A 17,903-nucleotide genomic window follows, 5' to 3' on the forward strand; every position below is an offset into this window, starting at 1 on the left:
AAAAAAACCCCACTAACTAACTAAGATGAAAAAAGAGAAAGAAAAAGAAAGATTGGGCAGTCCAATTGAGGATAAAATTAAAAAGAGAGAGAGAGAGGGAAAAAAATCATCCTTCCAGTCATCTCCAAACCTTCACGGATAAGGATTTTCCGAAAAGAGTAAAGAAAAATAAATAAATAATAAAAAAACTTAAATCATGTGAAATATTGAATAAAGGGTCGCCAGACTTGTTCAAAATTAAAGGATGTATCAAATGTCCGGCTTCTAATTTTCTCCAAACTTAGACATGACATAATGGATGAGAGCCAATAAAAAACAGTAGGTGGGTTAGATTCTTTCCAGTGTAGCAAAATAGCTCTCCTCGCCAGTAAAGTTGAAAAGGCTATCATATGTTGAGTGGAAGCAGGCATTTTGCTTGCTTCCTCTGGAATAATCCCAAAAATTGCTGAAAGTGAATTAGGTTGAATATCCACATCAATAACTTTAGATAATATTGCAAACACATCCCTCCAAAAATTACTTAAGCTTACACATGACCAAAACATATGAGTTAGAGTAGCCACAATCATCACAGTGATATTTGATTCTGCGCTTCGCGCTCCCTGAAGTACAAATCAAAGTAAATATAATAAAAATTTAAATTATAAATCATAATTAGAAAAGGAAAGTAAGGTAGTGCAAGTCAGGTCGGTATATTTGGAAGGTACGGCCCAAATCCGGGTCAGGATCTGTTCAGCAGTCTTATCACAGTTGGAAAGAAGCTGTTCCCAATTCTGGCCGTATGAATCTTCAAGCTCCTGAACCTTCTCCTGGAGGGAAGAGGGACAAAAAGTGTGTTGGCTGGGTGGGTTGTGTCCTTAATTATCCTGGCAGCACTGCTCCGACAGTGTGTGGTGGAAAGTGAGTCCAAGGATGGAAGATTGGTTTGTGAGATGTGCTGGGCTATGTTCACGATCTTCTGAAGCTTCTTCTGGTCTTGGACAGGACAACTTCCATACCAGGTTGTGATGCACCCTAGAACAAAGCTTTTTTCGGTGCACCTATAAAAAATTAGTGAGGGTTTTAGGGGACAGGCCAAATTTCTTCAGCTTTCTCAGGAAGTAAAGCTGCTGATGGGCCTTCTTAGCAGTGGATTCTGCTTGGTTAGACCAAGTCAGGTCATTTGAGTTATTGACCCCGAGGAGCTTAAAGCTTTTGACCTGTTCCACCTGCGCATCACTGATGTAGATGGGGTTGTGCAGTCCGCTACTACTTCTGAAGTCAACAACCAGTTCCTTCATCTTGCTGATGTTGAGAGATAGGTTGTTGTCTTCGCACCATGCCACCAGGTTCTTAATTTCCTCTCTGTACTCAGACTCATCATTACCCAAGATTATTATTATTATTATCATTATTATTATTGTTACTCATCATTACCATTAACTAGAGAGAAATTCTTGGGAAACTGAAAGGTCTGATGTTAGATAAGTCACCTGGACCAGATGGTGTACACCCTGGAGTTCTGAAGGAGGTGGCTGAAGAGTTTGTGGAGGCATTAGTAATCATCTTTAAAGATCACTAGATTTTAGAATGGTTCTGGAAAATAGCAAATGCCACTCTACTCTTCAAGAAGAAGAGAAGCAGAAGAAAGGAAACTATAGGCCAGTTAATCTGACCTCAGTGGTTAGGAAGATGTTGGAGTCAATTATTAAGGATGAGGCCTCGTGGTACTTGGAAATGCATGATAAAATAGGCTGTAGTCAGCATGGTTTCCTCAGGGGCAAATCTTGTCTGACAGATCTGTTGGAATTCTTTGAAGAAATAACAAGTAGGATAGACAAAGGAGAATCAGTTGATGTTGTTTACTTGAATTTTCAAAAGGCATTTGACAAGGTGCCACACATGAGGCTGCTTAACAAGCTATGTATGAGCCCATGGTATATCTAGCATGGATAAGCAGTGGCTAATTGGCAGGAGGCAAAGAGTGGAAATAAAGGGACCCTTTTCTGATTGACTGCCGGTGATTACTGGTGTTCCACAAGAGTCTGTGTTGGGTGTGATTCTTTTTACATCATATGTCGATGATTTGGATGATGGCTTTGTTGCAAAGTTTGCAGACGATATGAAGGTAGATGGAGGGGCAGACAGTTTTGAGGAAGTACAGAGGCTACAGAAGGGCTTAGATTTGGTGAATGGGTAAAGAAGTGGGTGATGGAACACTGTTGGGAAGTGTACAATCACATATTTTGGTAGAAGAAATGAAAGGATTGACTATTATCTAAATGGAGAGAAAATACAAAAAAACTGAGGTGCAAAGGGATTTGGAAGTCCTTGTGCAGAATTCCCCGAAGGTTAATTTGCAAGTTGATTCTGTGGTGAGGAAGGCAAATGCAATGTTAGCATTCATTTCGAGAGGACTAGAATAGAAAAGCAAGGAAGTAATGTTGAGACTTTGTAAAGTATTGATGAGGCTTCACTTGGAGTGTTATGAGCAGTTTTTGGGCCCCTTAGAAAGGATGTGCTGAAACTGGAGAGAGTACAAAGGATGTTCACGAAAATGATTCCAAGGTCAAATAGCTCTTGGCCTGTATTCAAGAGAATTCAAAAAAATGAGGGGTGACCTTGTTGAAACCTATTAGATGGTGAAAGGTCTTGATGAATGGATGTGGAGAGGATGTTTCCTATGGTGAGAAAGTCTAGGACCAGAGGACAAAGCCTCAGAATTGAGGGACATCAGTTTAGAATGGAAATGAGGAGGTATTTCTTTAGCCAAAGAGTGGTGACTCTGTGGAATTCTTTGTCACTGGTAGCTGTGGAGGCCAAGACTTTATGTACATTTAAGGCAGAGGTTGATAGATTCTTGATTGATCAGGGTGTGAAGGGATATGGGGAAAAGGCAGGAGGTTGGGGCTGAGAGGAAAATTGAATCAGCCTTCATGAAATGGCAGGGCAGACTCAATGGGTCAAATGGCCTAATTTTGCTCCTATATCTTATGGTCTTATGGTAGTTATTCAGACTGACGAGAAGACATACTGGAAGAATCTCTCTTAGAAGGTTTTACACACCTTAAGCATAGAAATAACATCAGATGATTAAATACATTTTCAACTTCAACTTTGTGGATGTGGGGTATTGTCTCTGTAGAGTTACGTTATTCCAATGGGACCGTGTGATTATGTACAAGACAGCTTTGAATATTCAAATACCTGAGATAATCAAAAGGTTTGAGAGTACAAAACCTCAATTATTCAGAATAATCTTCTTTTATTACGGCATTGAAAGACTGCTGCCTGAATATATAAATGCCGCAAATATTGATTGACTGAACAAATATATCTTTAATTAATTTAATTGACAGGAATATGATTTTATGTGACAGGATGTCCATTTAATCCTTCCCCTGATCTCATCCTGGGTGGTACATTGAGGGATAATTTATAATTTGGAGACACAGGAGACTACTGTTGCTGGATTACAGATCTTGCAAAAAATCATTTATTGTTTGTTCTTGAATAATTTACAATGGTGCAAAGCAGAAGGTCCCAAACTGGTTTCATCATCTTTAAAGTGTTTGTGGTTGCTACTTTGTTTCATAAAGTATTTTTATAGAAATGTCAATATAAGAGATTGTCTTGTCACCTAAGGTATATCTCTTTAGTTACAGCATCTGTCACTTGAACTGGTAGCCTTCAATCTTTCCAGACAATGATTAATGCTTATAAGTTATAAATAGTTTTTTTGAAGACAGAGTCTTGTTTGTATTAAGGGTTGCTTTCCACTTAATACTTGATTGAAATTGACATTCAAGCATCCTGAATTCAAGTTTTTACTGTTTCATGTATTAGCGCCACAGATCCCTTTGTTCTGTAACATTTTGTAGATTGACTGCAGTTAAAGGATAATTTGTGTTTCTATTCTTACTAAGTGGAAAACCTCCCATTTTTTAATTTCAAACTTCCAAATTCTTGTCCTCTCGCTCAATCTGTTTGTATCACTTTCCTAAGCACCTTGTTCCCTTCTCAGAACTTATCACCTACAGTGTTGGCTGCAGTGCATTTGGTCTCTATATTTGAGTTGTTAATATTGATTGCAAGAAGCCGAGACACTGCCACTGACCCACATGCCATTGCCAGTCTGAAAGTAACCCATCTTGTCCTGAGATTCAATGTTTCTTGTTAGTTAGCCACAGCCTTTGGGTGCCAATACATCGTTTCCCGTCCCCAAAGTACCCATGGTTCCTTTCTCACAGCTCCTATTATTTCTCAGCTTATGCAGTGTAGCCTCTGTTAGGGGACGTGTATTTTTCTGTGCATTGACATCTTGATTTCCACCCATACTGATCTCTCAACCATTATCGTCCCTTGTCACTGGAGTAATCATATCCTTTTTAAAAGGTTTTCACTTATGATTCAGAAATGTCAAATGTTTTGTTCCTAGCCTTTGTCACCTTGCAGCCACATTTCTGTAGTGGCTGTCAACTCATCTGTCTTGTAACAAATGCAGTGTGGCCTTTAAATTTTCTTCTTGCATCTTTAATACTATGGCTCTTTGTGCTGATGCACTTTGATGCTTGTATGGTTCTTGCCCTTTCTGATGCACTCTAATTATCATTAATTCTCTGTATTATTGCCTTTTCTTTTCTCTTGCCCTTTACCTGAGTTCTATCTTCTATTTTCAGCTTGGTTGTTCTCGTTACTGATTCAGCCTTTGGTATACCATTCTCCTACTAAGTTAGTTTGAACCCTTCCCCTTACCAACGCCAGAGCATTGCCCCCCCCCCCCACCCACTTCTCCCAACACCTTTGGGATATTGGTGCAGTGCCTGATGAGCTACAACCTCTCCAGCAGTGCATTTATCTACTTCGTTTTCTTACTTTCCGAGTTCAAAGCAAATTTATTATCAAAGTACATATATGTCAGTATATAATTTTTTTAGCTGGCATTCACAGTAAATACAAAGAAACGTAATAGACTCATGACAGATTTGAACAAACAACCAAAGTGCAGAAGACAACAAACTGCAGATACAAAAAGAAAAGAAATAACAAATAACAGTAACAAATGAATAAGCAATATTGAGAACTCAAGTTGTAGAATACCTACAAACTGAATCCATTGGTTGTGGAATCAGCTTAGTGTTAGGGTGAATGAAGTTATCCCTTCTGGTTGAAAAGCCTGATGGTTGAGGGGGAATAACTGTTCCTGAACCTGGTGGTGTGGGACATGAGGCTCCTGTACCTCTTTGCTGATGACAGCAGTTAGAAGAGAACGTGGCCTGGATGTTGGGAGTCCTTGATGATGGATGCTGCTTTTCTGCATTTACATTAGTCATTTGTCACCAGTAAAAGAGCTTTGAAACTACACGGTGAGTGTGAAATTAGACTGCAGACATAAATGGACTTGCTACACCTACCTCAAATTTAATTGAGAATGCCTACTTTTCATCCTTGGTACCTGTTTTGAATTTAGTGAACAGTGTGACTGGGGTGGGCTGGCTGTGGCCTGCAATCAATGAATGACACAGCGCTAAATTGATCTGATCTGAACCGAACTAAACTGAACATTCCTGGACAGTTTCAAAGACACTGCAATTTGGTGTTTAGTATTCTGTGTGTTATTTCCGTGTCTGTTTTGCTGTTTGCATGATTTGTGATTTTTTTGCATGTTGGGTGTTTCATATTTTCTTCGAATGTGTTCCTTTGCTTTGAGGCAGGTCCACAATAAGACAATCCCAGGGTTGTATACTTCATACATACATTAATAATAATTGCACTTTGAATCTTTGAATTTTATTCTAAGAAATTGTTGATGTCATTTCGAAGGTTCGGGTTCACAAACATTGCTCAGGCAGAGCAAAGCATTTCCCTGTGCGTTTGGATCCTGCTGAGTGGACTTTATGGCGTAATGCTGTCAAGGGTGTTAAAAGCTGAATGCTGACAATTACTTTGTGCTACTGGTGCACTGATTTGTCATTGAGCAGAAACCATGAATATTAAATCTTAGTCAGCACAGTATCTACTGTGGCCTTCTAGAATGCCCATGGGGCAACATGGATACTGTAAGGTCCTGTTGTCTTTGAGCATTTTATTGGATGAGTTTACAATATCGTTTTACCGTGGATAATGTACTGTGGTCAAATATTTTTGAAACATTATTAAAAATTACATATGGAGGGAGAGACATTTTTGTTTCTCAGTGGTTCTCCCCAATCCAAGGAGTCATTTTCAAAGTCTGTGTCAGATATAAACAGTTAATAAATATATTTGATAGTTTTCATGTGTCATGTAGTAACTGTTTAAAACTTACTTTTGTTTTCATTGATTTAAAAAAAATTCCTAGTTTCTGAAAGTTTGTGATGTGTACAGTAATTATAAATCTATGCAACAACTTTCACATTCTTGACATCTAATTATGACTATTTTTAATTGCAGTTCTTATTTGAGAGAGTGGAAGGAGTTTCTAAGGCTATGATCATTGACTTGGATGCACACCAGGTAATTTACAACCACCTACTTATAATGAAGAATTTACTTTTATTTCCTCTTATTTCATGAACTGAAGTAGTTAACTAACTTACTGAAGCAATTGGTTTTGAAGAATGTAAGAATGGGCTGAAATTATAAATGGTGTAGGGAAATAGCCTATTCTTTAAACAGTAAATATTTAAACATCATTTATACTGATTGGTGGGTTTTGATGGTATGGGTTTTGCTGACCGTGAAGTTCTAAACTCAAACAAAGATATAAATAGCCATGAGTACTCTCACTAATGGGAGGTTATACTGTAACCACCCAATCTTCAAAGACTTCTTCCTTGTTTATTCTCCACGGCAAGTTTAGCTGCCAATACCCAGTATCTGAGTGTCGGGAATTCTCTGTCTACCAAGTAGAAGATAATTACAGCTAGCTAAGTAATTTAAAACACAGTGAGAGTCATTGACAAGTACAGCACAGAACTGGCCCTTCAGCCTATCTAGTCTGTGTCAAGCCGTTTAAACTGCCTACTCCTGTTCAATTCATTTATCTACAGTGATAAATGTTCAAATCCACACAGCACTCATAAGACACACTCAAACCTCACCAAGGATTTCTATCTTAAACATTTCCCAACTATAAACCATTTCTAAAATGCACACTATTTACAAAGCACAAAGGATTTATCAGACATAAAGAATTAAGGATTTCCAAAATACTGGTTCAATTCCTATAAACAAAAAAGATGCAGACAAGCAAGTTGTCAGTCATAGAAACTGAAGCTGGAGGAATGAATTCTCGTTCTTTCATGTTTCCTGATGTTCCTTATCCCATTCCTCATAAGCCTGAGCTGTTCTTCACATTTATACCCCTTTTTCCCCTAACTTGAGTGACTTCACAAGCCTGTGATATTTCCTCAGATATCTTTTTAACACAAATGGTCTAAAAGCATTTTTTTGGAGACATAGATCTTGGCTAGCTACCATTAATGCTGTAAAGCTAACTTCTGAGTACATAAAACTCTTCCAATTATAAACACATAAGTTATTGATGTGGTAAAATGATATTATTCATCTGTTCTTCAAGTTACCTTAAAGTAAGCAAGTTGTCTGTTTGAACTAACGTAAATTATACAAAGCATTATGCTCTTATGCTCTACTCTTGAGTGATAATAAAGCATGTGCAGTCACTCCTTACAGAGTATCTTCAAACTATAGAGCCGATTTGCTAATCTGTTTTATAAAGAGTGATTTTTATTCACACTTTAGTAACTGCAGACTAAATTCTCTGTATGAACAGAAGTTAAACTAAGCAATCTAGTTCAAAGTTTACTTCCTTTCAACTAGCAGCTGCTATTTAGAAAGCAAGCTTAGCGAGCATGAGATAGAGTTGAATATCTATCATAGGGTCAGGTCTAAAATCATGATGGATGGTGGAAAAGTTGGAGGGGACTGAGAGACAGTGTATCCTTGTGATCTGAAAGGTGGGGTGTGGGGAGTGGTGTACAGGGAATTGACCCATCGGCAGGCCGGCCTACAACAGTCACATCAATTACTGATAATGAATTAGCTCGTGGTCTGGTAGCAACAGATAGAGCATACATGATGTATACTGTCACTGTGCACATCTGTACATTCCATGTTACACCTTGCTTGCAAATCAGATGCCATCATCTGTAGCTTTCTGTTGCCTGCACCTCTCACCTCTCAATTTCTGTCACTATTTCAATTCTCCCCTCGTCCATCCTGTACCGCTACTCACCTGGGTTCATGATTGAACCATCTCTCCCATCTCTTCTCTTTCATTCCAGTAGAAGGGTTTCAACCCAAAATGGCTGCTGCATCCATTTCCCTTCTTCCAGTATCTTGTGTTTTGCTGTGGATTTCAGTACCTTGTGTTTCTCATGGGCTCAATGCCTGACCGTCAAACACTCATCCATGTCAGTTCTACTTTATTGAAACCGGACAACATGGAGGAATAAAATGCCATCTCCCTATAGGTAGAAGAAGAGGTCATGATTGAAACTGCATCACTGGAATAGTGCGGTAGCAGCTCTGCTAGCTGCTCCACTGTACTGCCAGGAGCTAGTATTTTTTTTAAAGCATACTTTTATGGAATTGTACTTGAATAATTGAGATTTTTTCCCAGGGTGGAAATGACTAATACCCAGAGGCATAATTATATGATGATTGGAGGAAAGTATAGTGGGGATCAATGTTTTCTCTAAGATGTGCGCATGCACACATCTTTTGCTACTAGCACACAGAAGAAGTTAAACTGCGCACAAAAGGTTGTCACCCTTTGCCTTGTTGACATGTTAAGTATATTTCATGATTGTACACAATTACCTTTCCTTTTCTGGTATCTGATGCAGTTAGTGTTGACAGTATGAAATTTGCGATGATTTGTCTGCAAATTTTAGGACTGGCTTATTTACACTTTTAATTGAAGAAATTATTGATTCACTATGTCAATCTCTAAAGAAGCAAAGGGTGTGAAACGCGGAAGAACTGCTAGTTCATTTAAAGCAAAATGGCTTAATGAAACAGTACAAACTACCACACTGAAAGCTGTCAGGAATGTGCAGCCACAAGAAATATTTATGTACAATACAATACAGAAACTGGTTTTACCTGCCTGTATTGCCACGATGCAAAAGTTGCTGGAGAATTTGCAAGTGGGAAGAAGTGGAGTGATATTTGGAAACTTGACTCTTTAAAGTGTTTTATAGCAAGCAAATCACATGTACGGTGTGCAAAAACTCCGGTGAGGAAATCGTTCTTTACCCGCTACAGGCCTGCTGCTGTTTTGTGAGAGCGCAGATGAATGAGAGCGAAAACGATCAAACCCAGAGGAGACCAAAACTCCTCTGAGTTTTGCTAGTTGTTGAAATGAATACCTCAATATATAAAAGTCAGTGCACAAATGTAGTTGTCACGAGGCAAAAAAATTGCACAGCACAAGATTTTTGCGTGCACTGGTCATTACAAATTAGAGGGAACATTGATAGGCTTTTTGTTAACACAGATTGGTGAGTGTGTGATAAAGGCAGATTAATTTGGGATATTTAAGAAACTCTTAGATGGGCACATGGATGATAGAAAAATGGAGGGTTACGTAAGAGGGAAGGATTAGATTGATTGTAGAGTAGGTTAGAAGGCTGACACATCGTGGGCTGAAGGGCTGGTACTGTGCTATGCTGTTCTGTGTTCTAATTATCCTTTCAATAACTTGTGAGTTAGTTGAATGCAGTGAAGAATTACCTTAAGGATTTTTCTTCATTTTAGCCAATGCTCAAATTTCACTCTTTACAGTACATTACATTTTAAATTAATATATATTCTCATATATCAAATCAATTCATAGTAGGAACATAATACAGGACTGCTTTTCTAAGTATAGGAAGGTCAAAAATGCATAATGTTCTGCCCAGCCTTGAATATTGAGTATGGCATTGGCCAACTAAACCTTGTGGAAATGCTCAAGCACAGTGGTTGTGGGGAGAAGAGGTACAGAGCTGATCTTCTGTGCCCTGAGGATTGATCAATGAGGCTGAACTGCAGAAAGCAGATCAATTCACGATTTATTGCAAGTTGAGTTATAGCCTAGGTCGATATTGTAGACAGAGGAACGTAGGTCAGATGTTGCAAGGTTTTGCTTAAAAGTTTATGAATAATTATTAGGTGAAGTACAGAGGGCACTCAAGATCCAGTTCTCTCCTGTCATGGGAGAATTGTATATATGGTATTTTTCTTCTGGACTTCTGAAGTGGGTTCCTATTTTGTGATTTGTTGAAAATCATAATGGCTCATTTCAAACAAGAAATTGGGAGTTTAAGTGAGGTCAAAGAGCTTTGGCATTAGATTTTTTTAATCCCTGGTGTATTACTTGCTTTGTAGTTTTGTTTTTATTAATTGTGTTTACTTTTAATTAACTCTTGCTTTGGAAAGTATTCATTTCTTCTGCGAATCCACACGCTGAGAAAAGAATCCTTGTGCCATGGGAATGATGTTACAAAAACGGTGATGTTTGAGAGTCTGCCTATTTCAATGGTGCTGTTTAGAAAAACACTACTGTTGCATTTCAAAATGTAAAGTTTTCAAATTAAGCAAGAAAATTAAATGTTGCATTGGTGGCAATGTCCACCTGGACGGTGACTTTAGAATTCCAGTTCATGCACCAGAACGTGCTGTCCTTGCTGTGCTTGTCTGCACATCCTGATGTCATATGGTGAGCAGGCCTCAACTCGTGAGGTAGAATTACATATATTTTAAAGTAATAATTTGTGAAATGTCATAATGTATATTTTAATACAACTTTAAAAAAGACTTTGGGTAACTCAAGAACTGTATTAAAATTCTTGGGATATCACTAGAAAATTTCAGTCTAAATTCATTGCAGACAGTTATGGCAGAATGGCCTTGCACTAAGTTTCCAATTGCTGTCTTACAGTACTGGTAATCTTAAGTGGATAACCAGTGAAAGGAAAAAAATTGACACTGAATAATCTTGACCTAGTTGATTAGTTTAAATGTAAAGATTTGTTTATACTAGACATAACTCTCTAGTAAATGTGTATTTAATTGTAATTTTTGTTCCGTTTACAATGCCTTAATATCAAAAGATACTGCTATATGTGTGGCATTTCATGTATTATGTTAAAAAGCATTCTAATACATGAAATATACATATAGCAATCAACTACAATATATCCTGGTAGGCTTGGGTAGATTTGTCAATATATATTGGCACTTTTACAGGGACAGTTTCAGTTGTATATGGTGGATAGCAGAACAACATTCATATAATGAAATATGACAAGTAATATAAAGTTAAATTATAATGTCATTACATTTTATTAGTAGAGTAACAAGCCCTTTGGATCATAATGTTGTGCCAAACTAGAGGTGGCATGGTAGCGTATTGGTTAGTACAACTCTTTTAAAGTACCAGTGACCAGGATTCAATTCCTGCCTCTGTCTGTAAGGAGCTTGTACGTTCTCCCTGTGACCACATAGATTTCCTCTGGGTGCGCAGATTTCCTTCCACAGTCCAAAGATGTACTGGTTGGTAGGCTAATTGGTCCCAGGATTAGGGTTGGATCAAATTGGCAGATGCTGGTTGGTGCGGCTCAAATAAATAAATATTGTATCTCAATAAATAAATAAGTTTGTAATCAAATCCCTGAATAAACTAATCACTTCTGCCAATGCAACGTCCATATTCGTTACTTTGCTTGCACATTCAAGATTCAGTCTAAGAATCTCTTGAACACTTCTATCATATTTGCCCCTTCCATTGTTCCAGCAGAGATTAAACATTTCACCGTGGGGGAGGGGGAAGATGCTGCATGTCTACTCTATCCGTGTCTCTGATAATCTTAAGAATCTATATCAGATCTTCCCTCAGCCTCTACCATTCTAGAGAAACAGCTAAAGTTTGTCCTAGCTCTCCATACAGCATACACTCTCTAATCCTAGCCACATCCTCTTCTGCATCCTATTTATTCAGTGCAGTATATTAGCCATTGCTTTGGGATGGAATGTAAAATTGCTTTATTGTTTTTTTATTATTTTGAAACTGCTTTAATTAAGTGGAATGGAAGTAGTAATAAGGAAATATCATGCACGATCTTTATAGCAGCTTTCTATATAAAAAAATAACACTTCAGGTCAGTCAAAAAATACTCATTCAATAAATAATCAGAATGCCATGAAAGCACATTATAACCAAAAAGGAAATTGTAAATTAGCAGGACATTTAAATGACAATTCACAACAATTGTTTACATGAATGTGACAGACTGATTCTATTCAGTAGAGCTGATTTTGCAGGTTAATTCATGAGATTTGAATACGGTAGCAAATTTGTGCTGACTCAATCCTGATCCCTCACTCTTCGGCAGATTTCACTGGTGAACTCAGAACATTTAGATTTGCCACCAAGATCTTTGGTTAGCACCTTTCCATTCTTAATTGCTCCAAAGCAGGCAGTTTCTATTTTGTTAGCATGGTCATGAAGTTCCATATGTCTCGACATCATTACAGCACTTAACAGAAGGGCTGTGGGATTTGCCATATCCAACCCAGCAATATCTGGTGCTATACCATGAACAGACTCAAAAATTGCAACTCCATTTTCTCCAATGTTTCCACTTGGCGTAACTCCCAGACCCAGCGCATAGATCACTTAAGATGTCACCATAGAGATTTGGCATTACAAGCACATCAAATTGCGATGGGTCCTGCACCATATTAAGATAGACTGTATCCAAGTACATTTCATTGAACTTGATATCTTTAAAGTTTTTTGCTACTTCTCTGCATTTCCTCAGGAATAGTCCATCTGACATTCGCATGATGTTGGCCTCATGCATAGCTGTAACCGTATTCCTCTTATTGTTCCGCGAATATTCAAAAGCAAACTCTGCAATCAGCCTGCTGGCATCCTCTGTAATCAGTTTAATACTCTGGACCACCCCTTCGACAATCTATGCCACTATATGCCACTATGCCACTGTTCTATGCCACTATATTCACCTTCTGTGTTCTCCCTAATCGTAACAAGATTCACATTATTATATGGAGTCTCAAAACTTTCAATTGATACGCAAGGGCGCACATTTGCGTAAAGGTCAAAGGTCTTACGAAGTAGCGAATTCATTGAAGGATGTCCGGCTGCAATTGGAGTCTTCAAGGGTCCTTTCAATCCAATTTTGTTTGCATCCATTGATTCTTTAGCTTCTGGAGGAATAATCCATTTTCCACTTAATGTTTGAATGGCCGTCACAGTCCTCTCCTCCCAACGAATGGGAGCCTCAGCAGCATCAAAAATCTTCACTACAGCATCAGATATCTCTGGGCCAATGCCATCACCTGGGATTAATGTTACAGTTTGTATATCAGACAAGGTCCTGGCGACTGGTTAGTGACTCTTTACTGCTCCCATTACACGGGAGACCGTGTTCCTCCACAAACCAGCCGCCATCTTCGCGCCCTATTGTTTTTATTTATACACCATATTTTTTTTAAGCTGAGTATTGCTACTTTGACACGTGCCTTTCTATGTTTTTCAAAGAAGGTCTATGAAATGCAAGCCTTTTTTTTTGGATTGTGAGCAGCACTGAGGGTGACGAAAGATTTGCAAATCTTGACTAACCTCACTGAGGTTCCCCAGTGTGATTTAGTCAGTTGTTTCTCTTAAGACCTATATGTAAGATGTTGCTATTAGCACTGACGTATATCAGGTAATGCATCAATTGGGTGACAGGGTGGCAATGTGTTTACCAAAGGTGGTGTAAGGCACTTCTTCACTCTGCTAGCCTGCAGGTCACTCTTGGGAAAGAGTTGCGCCTGCTGAGCCTCCCCAGTCAGGGTCACGTGAAGCCATGGGGGCAGGTGGATGGTCGTATGAGCAACTGCTACATATCCTGATTATGTGACTGCTGAAGCCAGGCAGATCATCTCTAAGGAGTATTTATAATAGCTGGGATCACGCATCTTATAAAGACACTGTCCAGAAGGAGGCAATGGCAAACCACTTCTGTAGAAAGATTTGCCAAGAACGATCATGGTTATGAGATCATGGCATACTATTTTGAGACTATGTCATACGACATGGCACATAATGATGATGAATGCATCCATATTCTCAGATGTTTGGCCATGGGCATGCATGCAGGTTTTGGAGTATGGTGGTCGCTTCATTACAGGAAGGATGAGAAAGTTTTAGAGAGGATGCAGGGGAGATTGACAAAGATGTGGCCTGGACTAGAAAGTGCGCCTTATGAGGAAGGTGGAGTAAACTAGGGGCTTTTTCCCAGGGCAGAAAAGGCGAATATGAGATGGCATAATTTTCAGGTGATTGGAGGAAAGTATTGGCGGTGGGGGAGATGTTAGAGGTAGGATTTTTACACGAGTGGCAGGTGCAAGGAATGTGCTGTCGGAGTGGTGGTAGAGCAGATATATTAGTGACATTTCACATAAATAGAAAAATGGGGGGCAATGCAGGAGGGAAGTGTTAGATTGATCTTGCAGTAGGATAAAAGGTAGGCACAACATTGTGGGATGAAGGGCCTGTACTGATTTGTAATGTTATATGTATAATGCAATGAAGAAGCAATTGTGACAGAAAAGGATTACATTTGAGACCTGAAATATTGTTATTGATATCTTGGCTCTGTAGTACTCTTCAGTAGCTAATTAAAAGGTTCTAGCTAGTTGCCTATTCATCCATTTTTGGTTCCTGAATGCTTCTGCTCTACGTAGTATTTTATTAGATTGGTGCATATTTAATGATGCACCTTTGTCTGCAGCTGCTGCGAGTTTAAAGAAATATTCCAAGTACCATCTGTCTGAATTATACCATCAAATAGTCAAATGCTGATCTTTTGAAGCTGCGGTTTCCAGAGGAACAAGGCAAGGACTGCTGTGAGGTAGTATAATGATTATGTTACTGTCCTTGGCTAACTGTTCATGGAATATTAATTCAAATCTCACCATGTCAATCTGAGAATTTGAATTTCATTTGAATTAAAAGAATGTGGAGGAAAAAGTATTCGGGCCAGAAATAGCATCTGCGTTCATCTGAACTGTGAGGGATTGCTGCAGGAAACATTGACAACATTGGATAGTTGATAGTTTTGGACTAATTGAGTTTATTTAGATACTTTACAAGCTTTGAGCCATTACAGTTTTTGGTTTTTGAGATGCTGTACCTTTATTTAATAATTTTACAAAGTTTGGAGCCAATTGGATATCAAAATGAATCAATACTAGGGAGTGTAGGATAGTAATCAACACGATGACACAATCACATTCAGAAATATTCAGAATTGCTGTCAAATGTCTGATGAAAGCCATGGCTCGGTCAGCTGTTGAAATGCTGACCATGGACAGTCTGCTCACTGTCCCCACACTATCGAAACCCTGTGGATGCACAGGACGCTTTGTTGAACATCAAGCTTGCACATTACATGAGGCTGACACATGCAGATCAGCAAGAGTGAGGCCACGTTTGATGCTCAGGATGCCAGTAAACATTGCAGGAACTAAAGAGTCAGTAAAAGAAAGTGTTACTGAATTCTTTACCATTAATATCCTGGGATCCCAAAAGATCTTATTAAGCAGAACCTCATCTGAAGTCATAGCCTAAGGCAGTCCTTACTTCCTCACTCTGTGCCTCTGTGGTGATTGATGAGGCTAATGTAGTACCTGTACCACACAGGAGCTCTGAGATACCGAAGACTAACAAAACGGTAGTTTTGGTGACTTCTGTTGACATCAGGCATCAAACTGCTCCTGATGCAGAGTCTCCGGTTTCTCAGTGCCATCATCCACTCTTCTTCTCCAGGGTCCCCAGGAATCAGTATGGTCAGGAATCTAGTCCTGACGAAGGGTCTCGGCCCGAAACGTCGACAGTGCTTCTCCTTATAGATGCTGCCTGGCCTGCTGTGTTCCACCAGCATTTTGAGTGTGTTTGAATTTCCAGCATCTGCAGATTTCCTCATGTTTAATCAGTATGGCTGCTTGACTTTGTCAAGGAGGTCTTAAGAACAGTCTTGAATCATTTCTTCTGCCCTCCTGTAACAGAGTTTGAGGATAGGGTCTTTGTTTCTGGAATCTGGTACAGGGCATGTGAATGAGGTGGCCTGCCCCATGGAGCAGCATGAAAGTAATGTCTATGCTGGAGTATTGGCTCCGACGGAATTCTAGTCTTGGCTTACTTGTTCTCAGAGTAAATTTGAAGAAATGGGTTTTGTTTTGGGTTTGAAGTTTTAATCTTCAACATCCTGTTCTTCATATGTCAGCTAAGTATTGACCATAACCCACTCAAGTGAAAAATCTGAATTGATGTTTCTCTTTCAGGGTGTAGAAAAGAGCTTGAATTCGCCGACTAGAGTGACTGGACCTATTAGTAGATTACCTCCATTCTGTTCAGGCCCTAATTCCCAGCATTAGTTGTCATCTCCAGACTGATCTACAGCAGCTGTTAATCAATGTGTAGGTAGCTCTGTGCTGCAGGGAATAGTCTCTTCACAGCAGCACATTCATTAACTAGTAACATTCTCAGAAATGCCCTTGTTGAATTTGTTTCTGTCTTTCTCCCAACAACATTCTGACTTTGAGTAACCAGTAACTGCGGGCAATGAATAAATGACCTTTACACCTACGAAGCCAGCAATTCTACAGTAATGGAAGGGCACATTAAAAGGGGAGCTGCTTTTTGAGAGGCCCCAGCAGTGACATTTTATTAAGTATGAGGCTCGGGGGATATAGATGATGCAGAGGATTTTGTTCACGCAGTTGGAAGGATGGATTGTGAGGTGATTTAGACCCTGAAGTTATCAGCAGACAGGGTGGTGGGGAGGGTTGATATGAGCAAACAGAAGATTCCTTCAAACAGCAACTACTCTCAAGGTGATGGATACTTTCAAACTCTATTGTACTGAGCTGGGTAAAAGTAAACCTCTTTTAACACCTGAGAAAAGCTTCAACTTGCCACTTGAGGCCTACTTTGGATTCTGGTCTCCATACCACTCTATCCTAGTATGTGCTCTAAAATTTAGCCCAATTTGTCAAAGCTCGGATTGCGCACTATCTGACATCACTGCACATCATGGCATGAATACCTCAAAGCGGAGATCGATTGAGATCGCTGAAAATAATCACCAAAGTAAGTCAGGGTCCCAGTCCATCATTTGCAAAACTGCTGTTTCGACGTTCGGTCTCTTTGATTGAAGGAAGGCAATATCCGATAACAGTTCTGTGAGACCTTGTAGGCTGGGTAAGAAGAACTTGATCAGAATCGGGTTTATTATCACTGACATACTGTATATTGTGGAAGTTGTTGTTTTGTGGTAGCAGTACAGTGCAAGACATAAAAAATATATAAGTTCTTTTAAAAGTTACAATAAAAATGAATAAATAGTAAAAATAGGAATAGCGAGGTAATATTCATGGATTCATGGACTACTCAGAAACATAGTGGGAGAGGTTTTCAAGGTACTGTACCCCCCTCCCTGTTGGTAGTAATGGAATGATGGTAGTAATCAGATAGCAGGTAGTTCAGCAGGCGTTCTCCTTTGTTTACTTTTGTCTGGCTTCTGCCAGACCACCTTCTACCAAAGATATTCTTAGTGCCTTCCTGGCTATCCTTTGTCCATTTTGATTGGTTGTTGGTCAGCAGGTCTCATGATTTGGGAAGGATAATTTTTTTTTAAATATCCTTGAAGTTCTGTCTGCCAAGCAGCCTCTTAACATGATTGAGCTCAGAGTTGTGCAGCTGTTTCAAGGGTCTGATGTCAACTATGCATTACATATGTCTTCTCCCCAGAGCTTGGAATTAGAGCCTTGGGGCAGTGGATTTTGCCCTAAAGGAAGAAGCTGATATTGGTACGCTGAACTTTCTAATGAATTTAGAGCAGTATTGGTGGTCCCACTTCAGTGGC

The 17,903-nt window shown here is 39.2% G+C and overlaps 1 protein-coding gene and 1 pseudogene across 2 annotated transcripts in view; one reads left to right on the top strand and one right to left on the bottom strand.

Annotated features, from left to right (window-relative positions):
• The window catches only part of hdac11 (histone deacetylase 11), a 106,368-nt gene that overhangs the window by 60,891 nt on the left and 27,574 nt on the right, over positions 1-17,903 (top strand). For both annotated transcript variants that reach the window (XM_059944106.1, XM_059944107.1), the window contains one exon: positions 6,412-6,474. In XM_059944106.1, coding sequence (XP_059800089.1) covers positions 6,412-6,474 — 63 coding nt within the window. The remainder of the gene's footprint in view (positions 1-6,411; positions 6,475-17,903) is intronic.
• LOC132378109 (isocitrate dehydrogenase [NAD] subunit alpha, mitochondrial-like) lies at positions 12,054-13,441 on the bottom strand (annotated as a pseudogene).

The sequence above is a fragment of the Hypanus sabinus genome, chromosome 19, assembly GCF_030144855.1.
Source record: "Hypanus sabinus isolate sHypSab1 chromosome 19, sHypSab1.hap1, whole genome shotgun sequence".
NCBI lineage: Eukaryota > Metazoa > Chordata > Chondrichthyes > Myliobatiformes > Dasyatidae > Hypanus > Hypanus sabinus.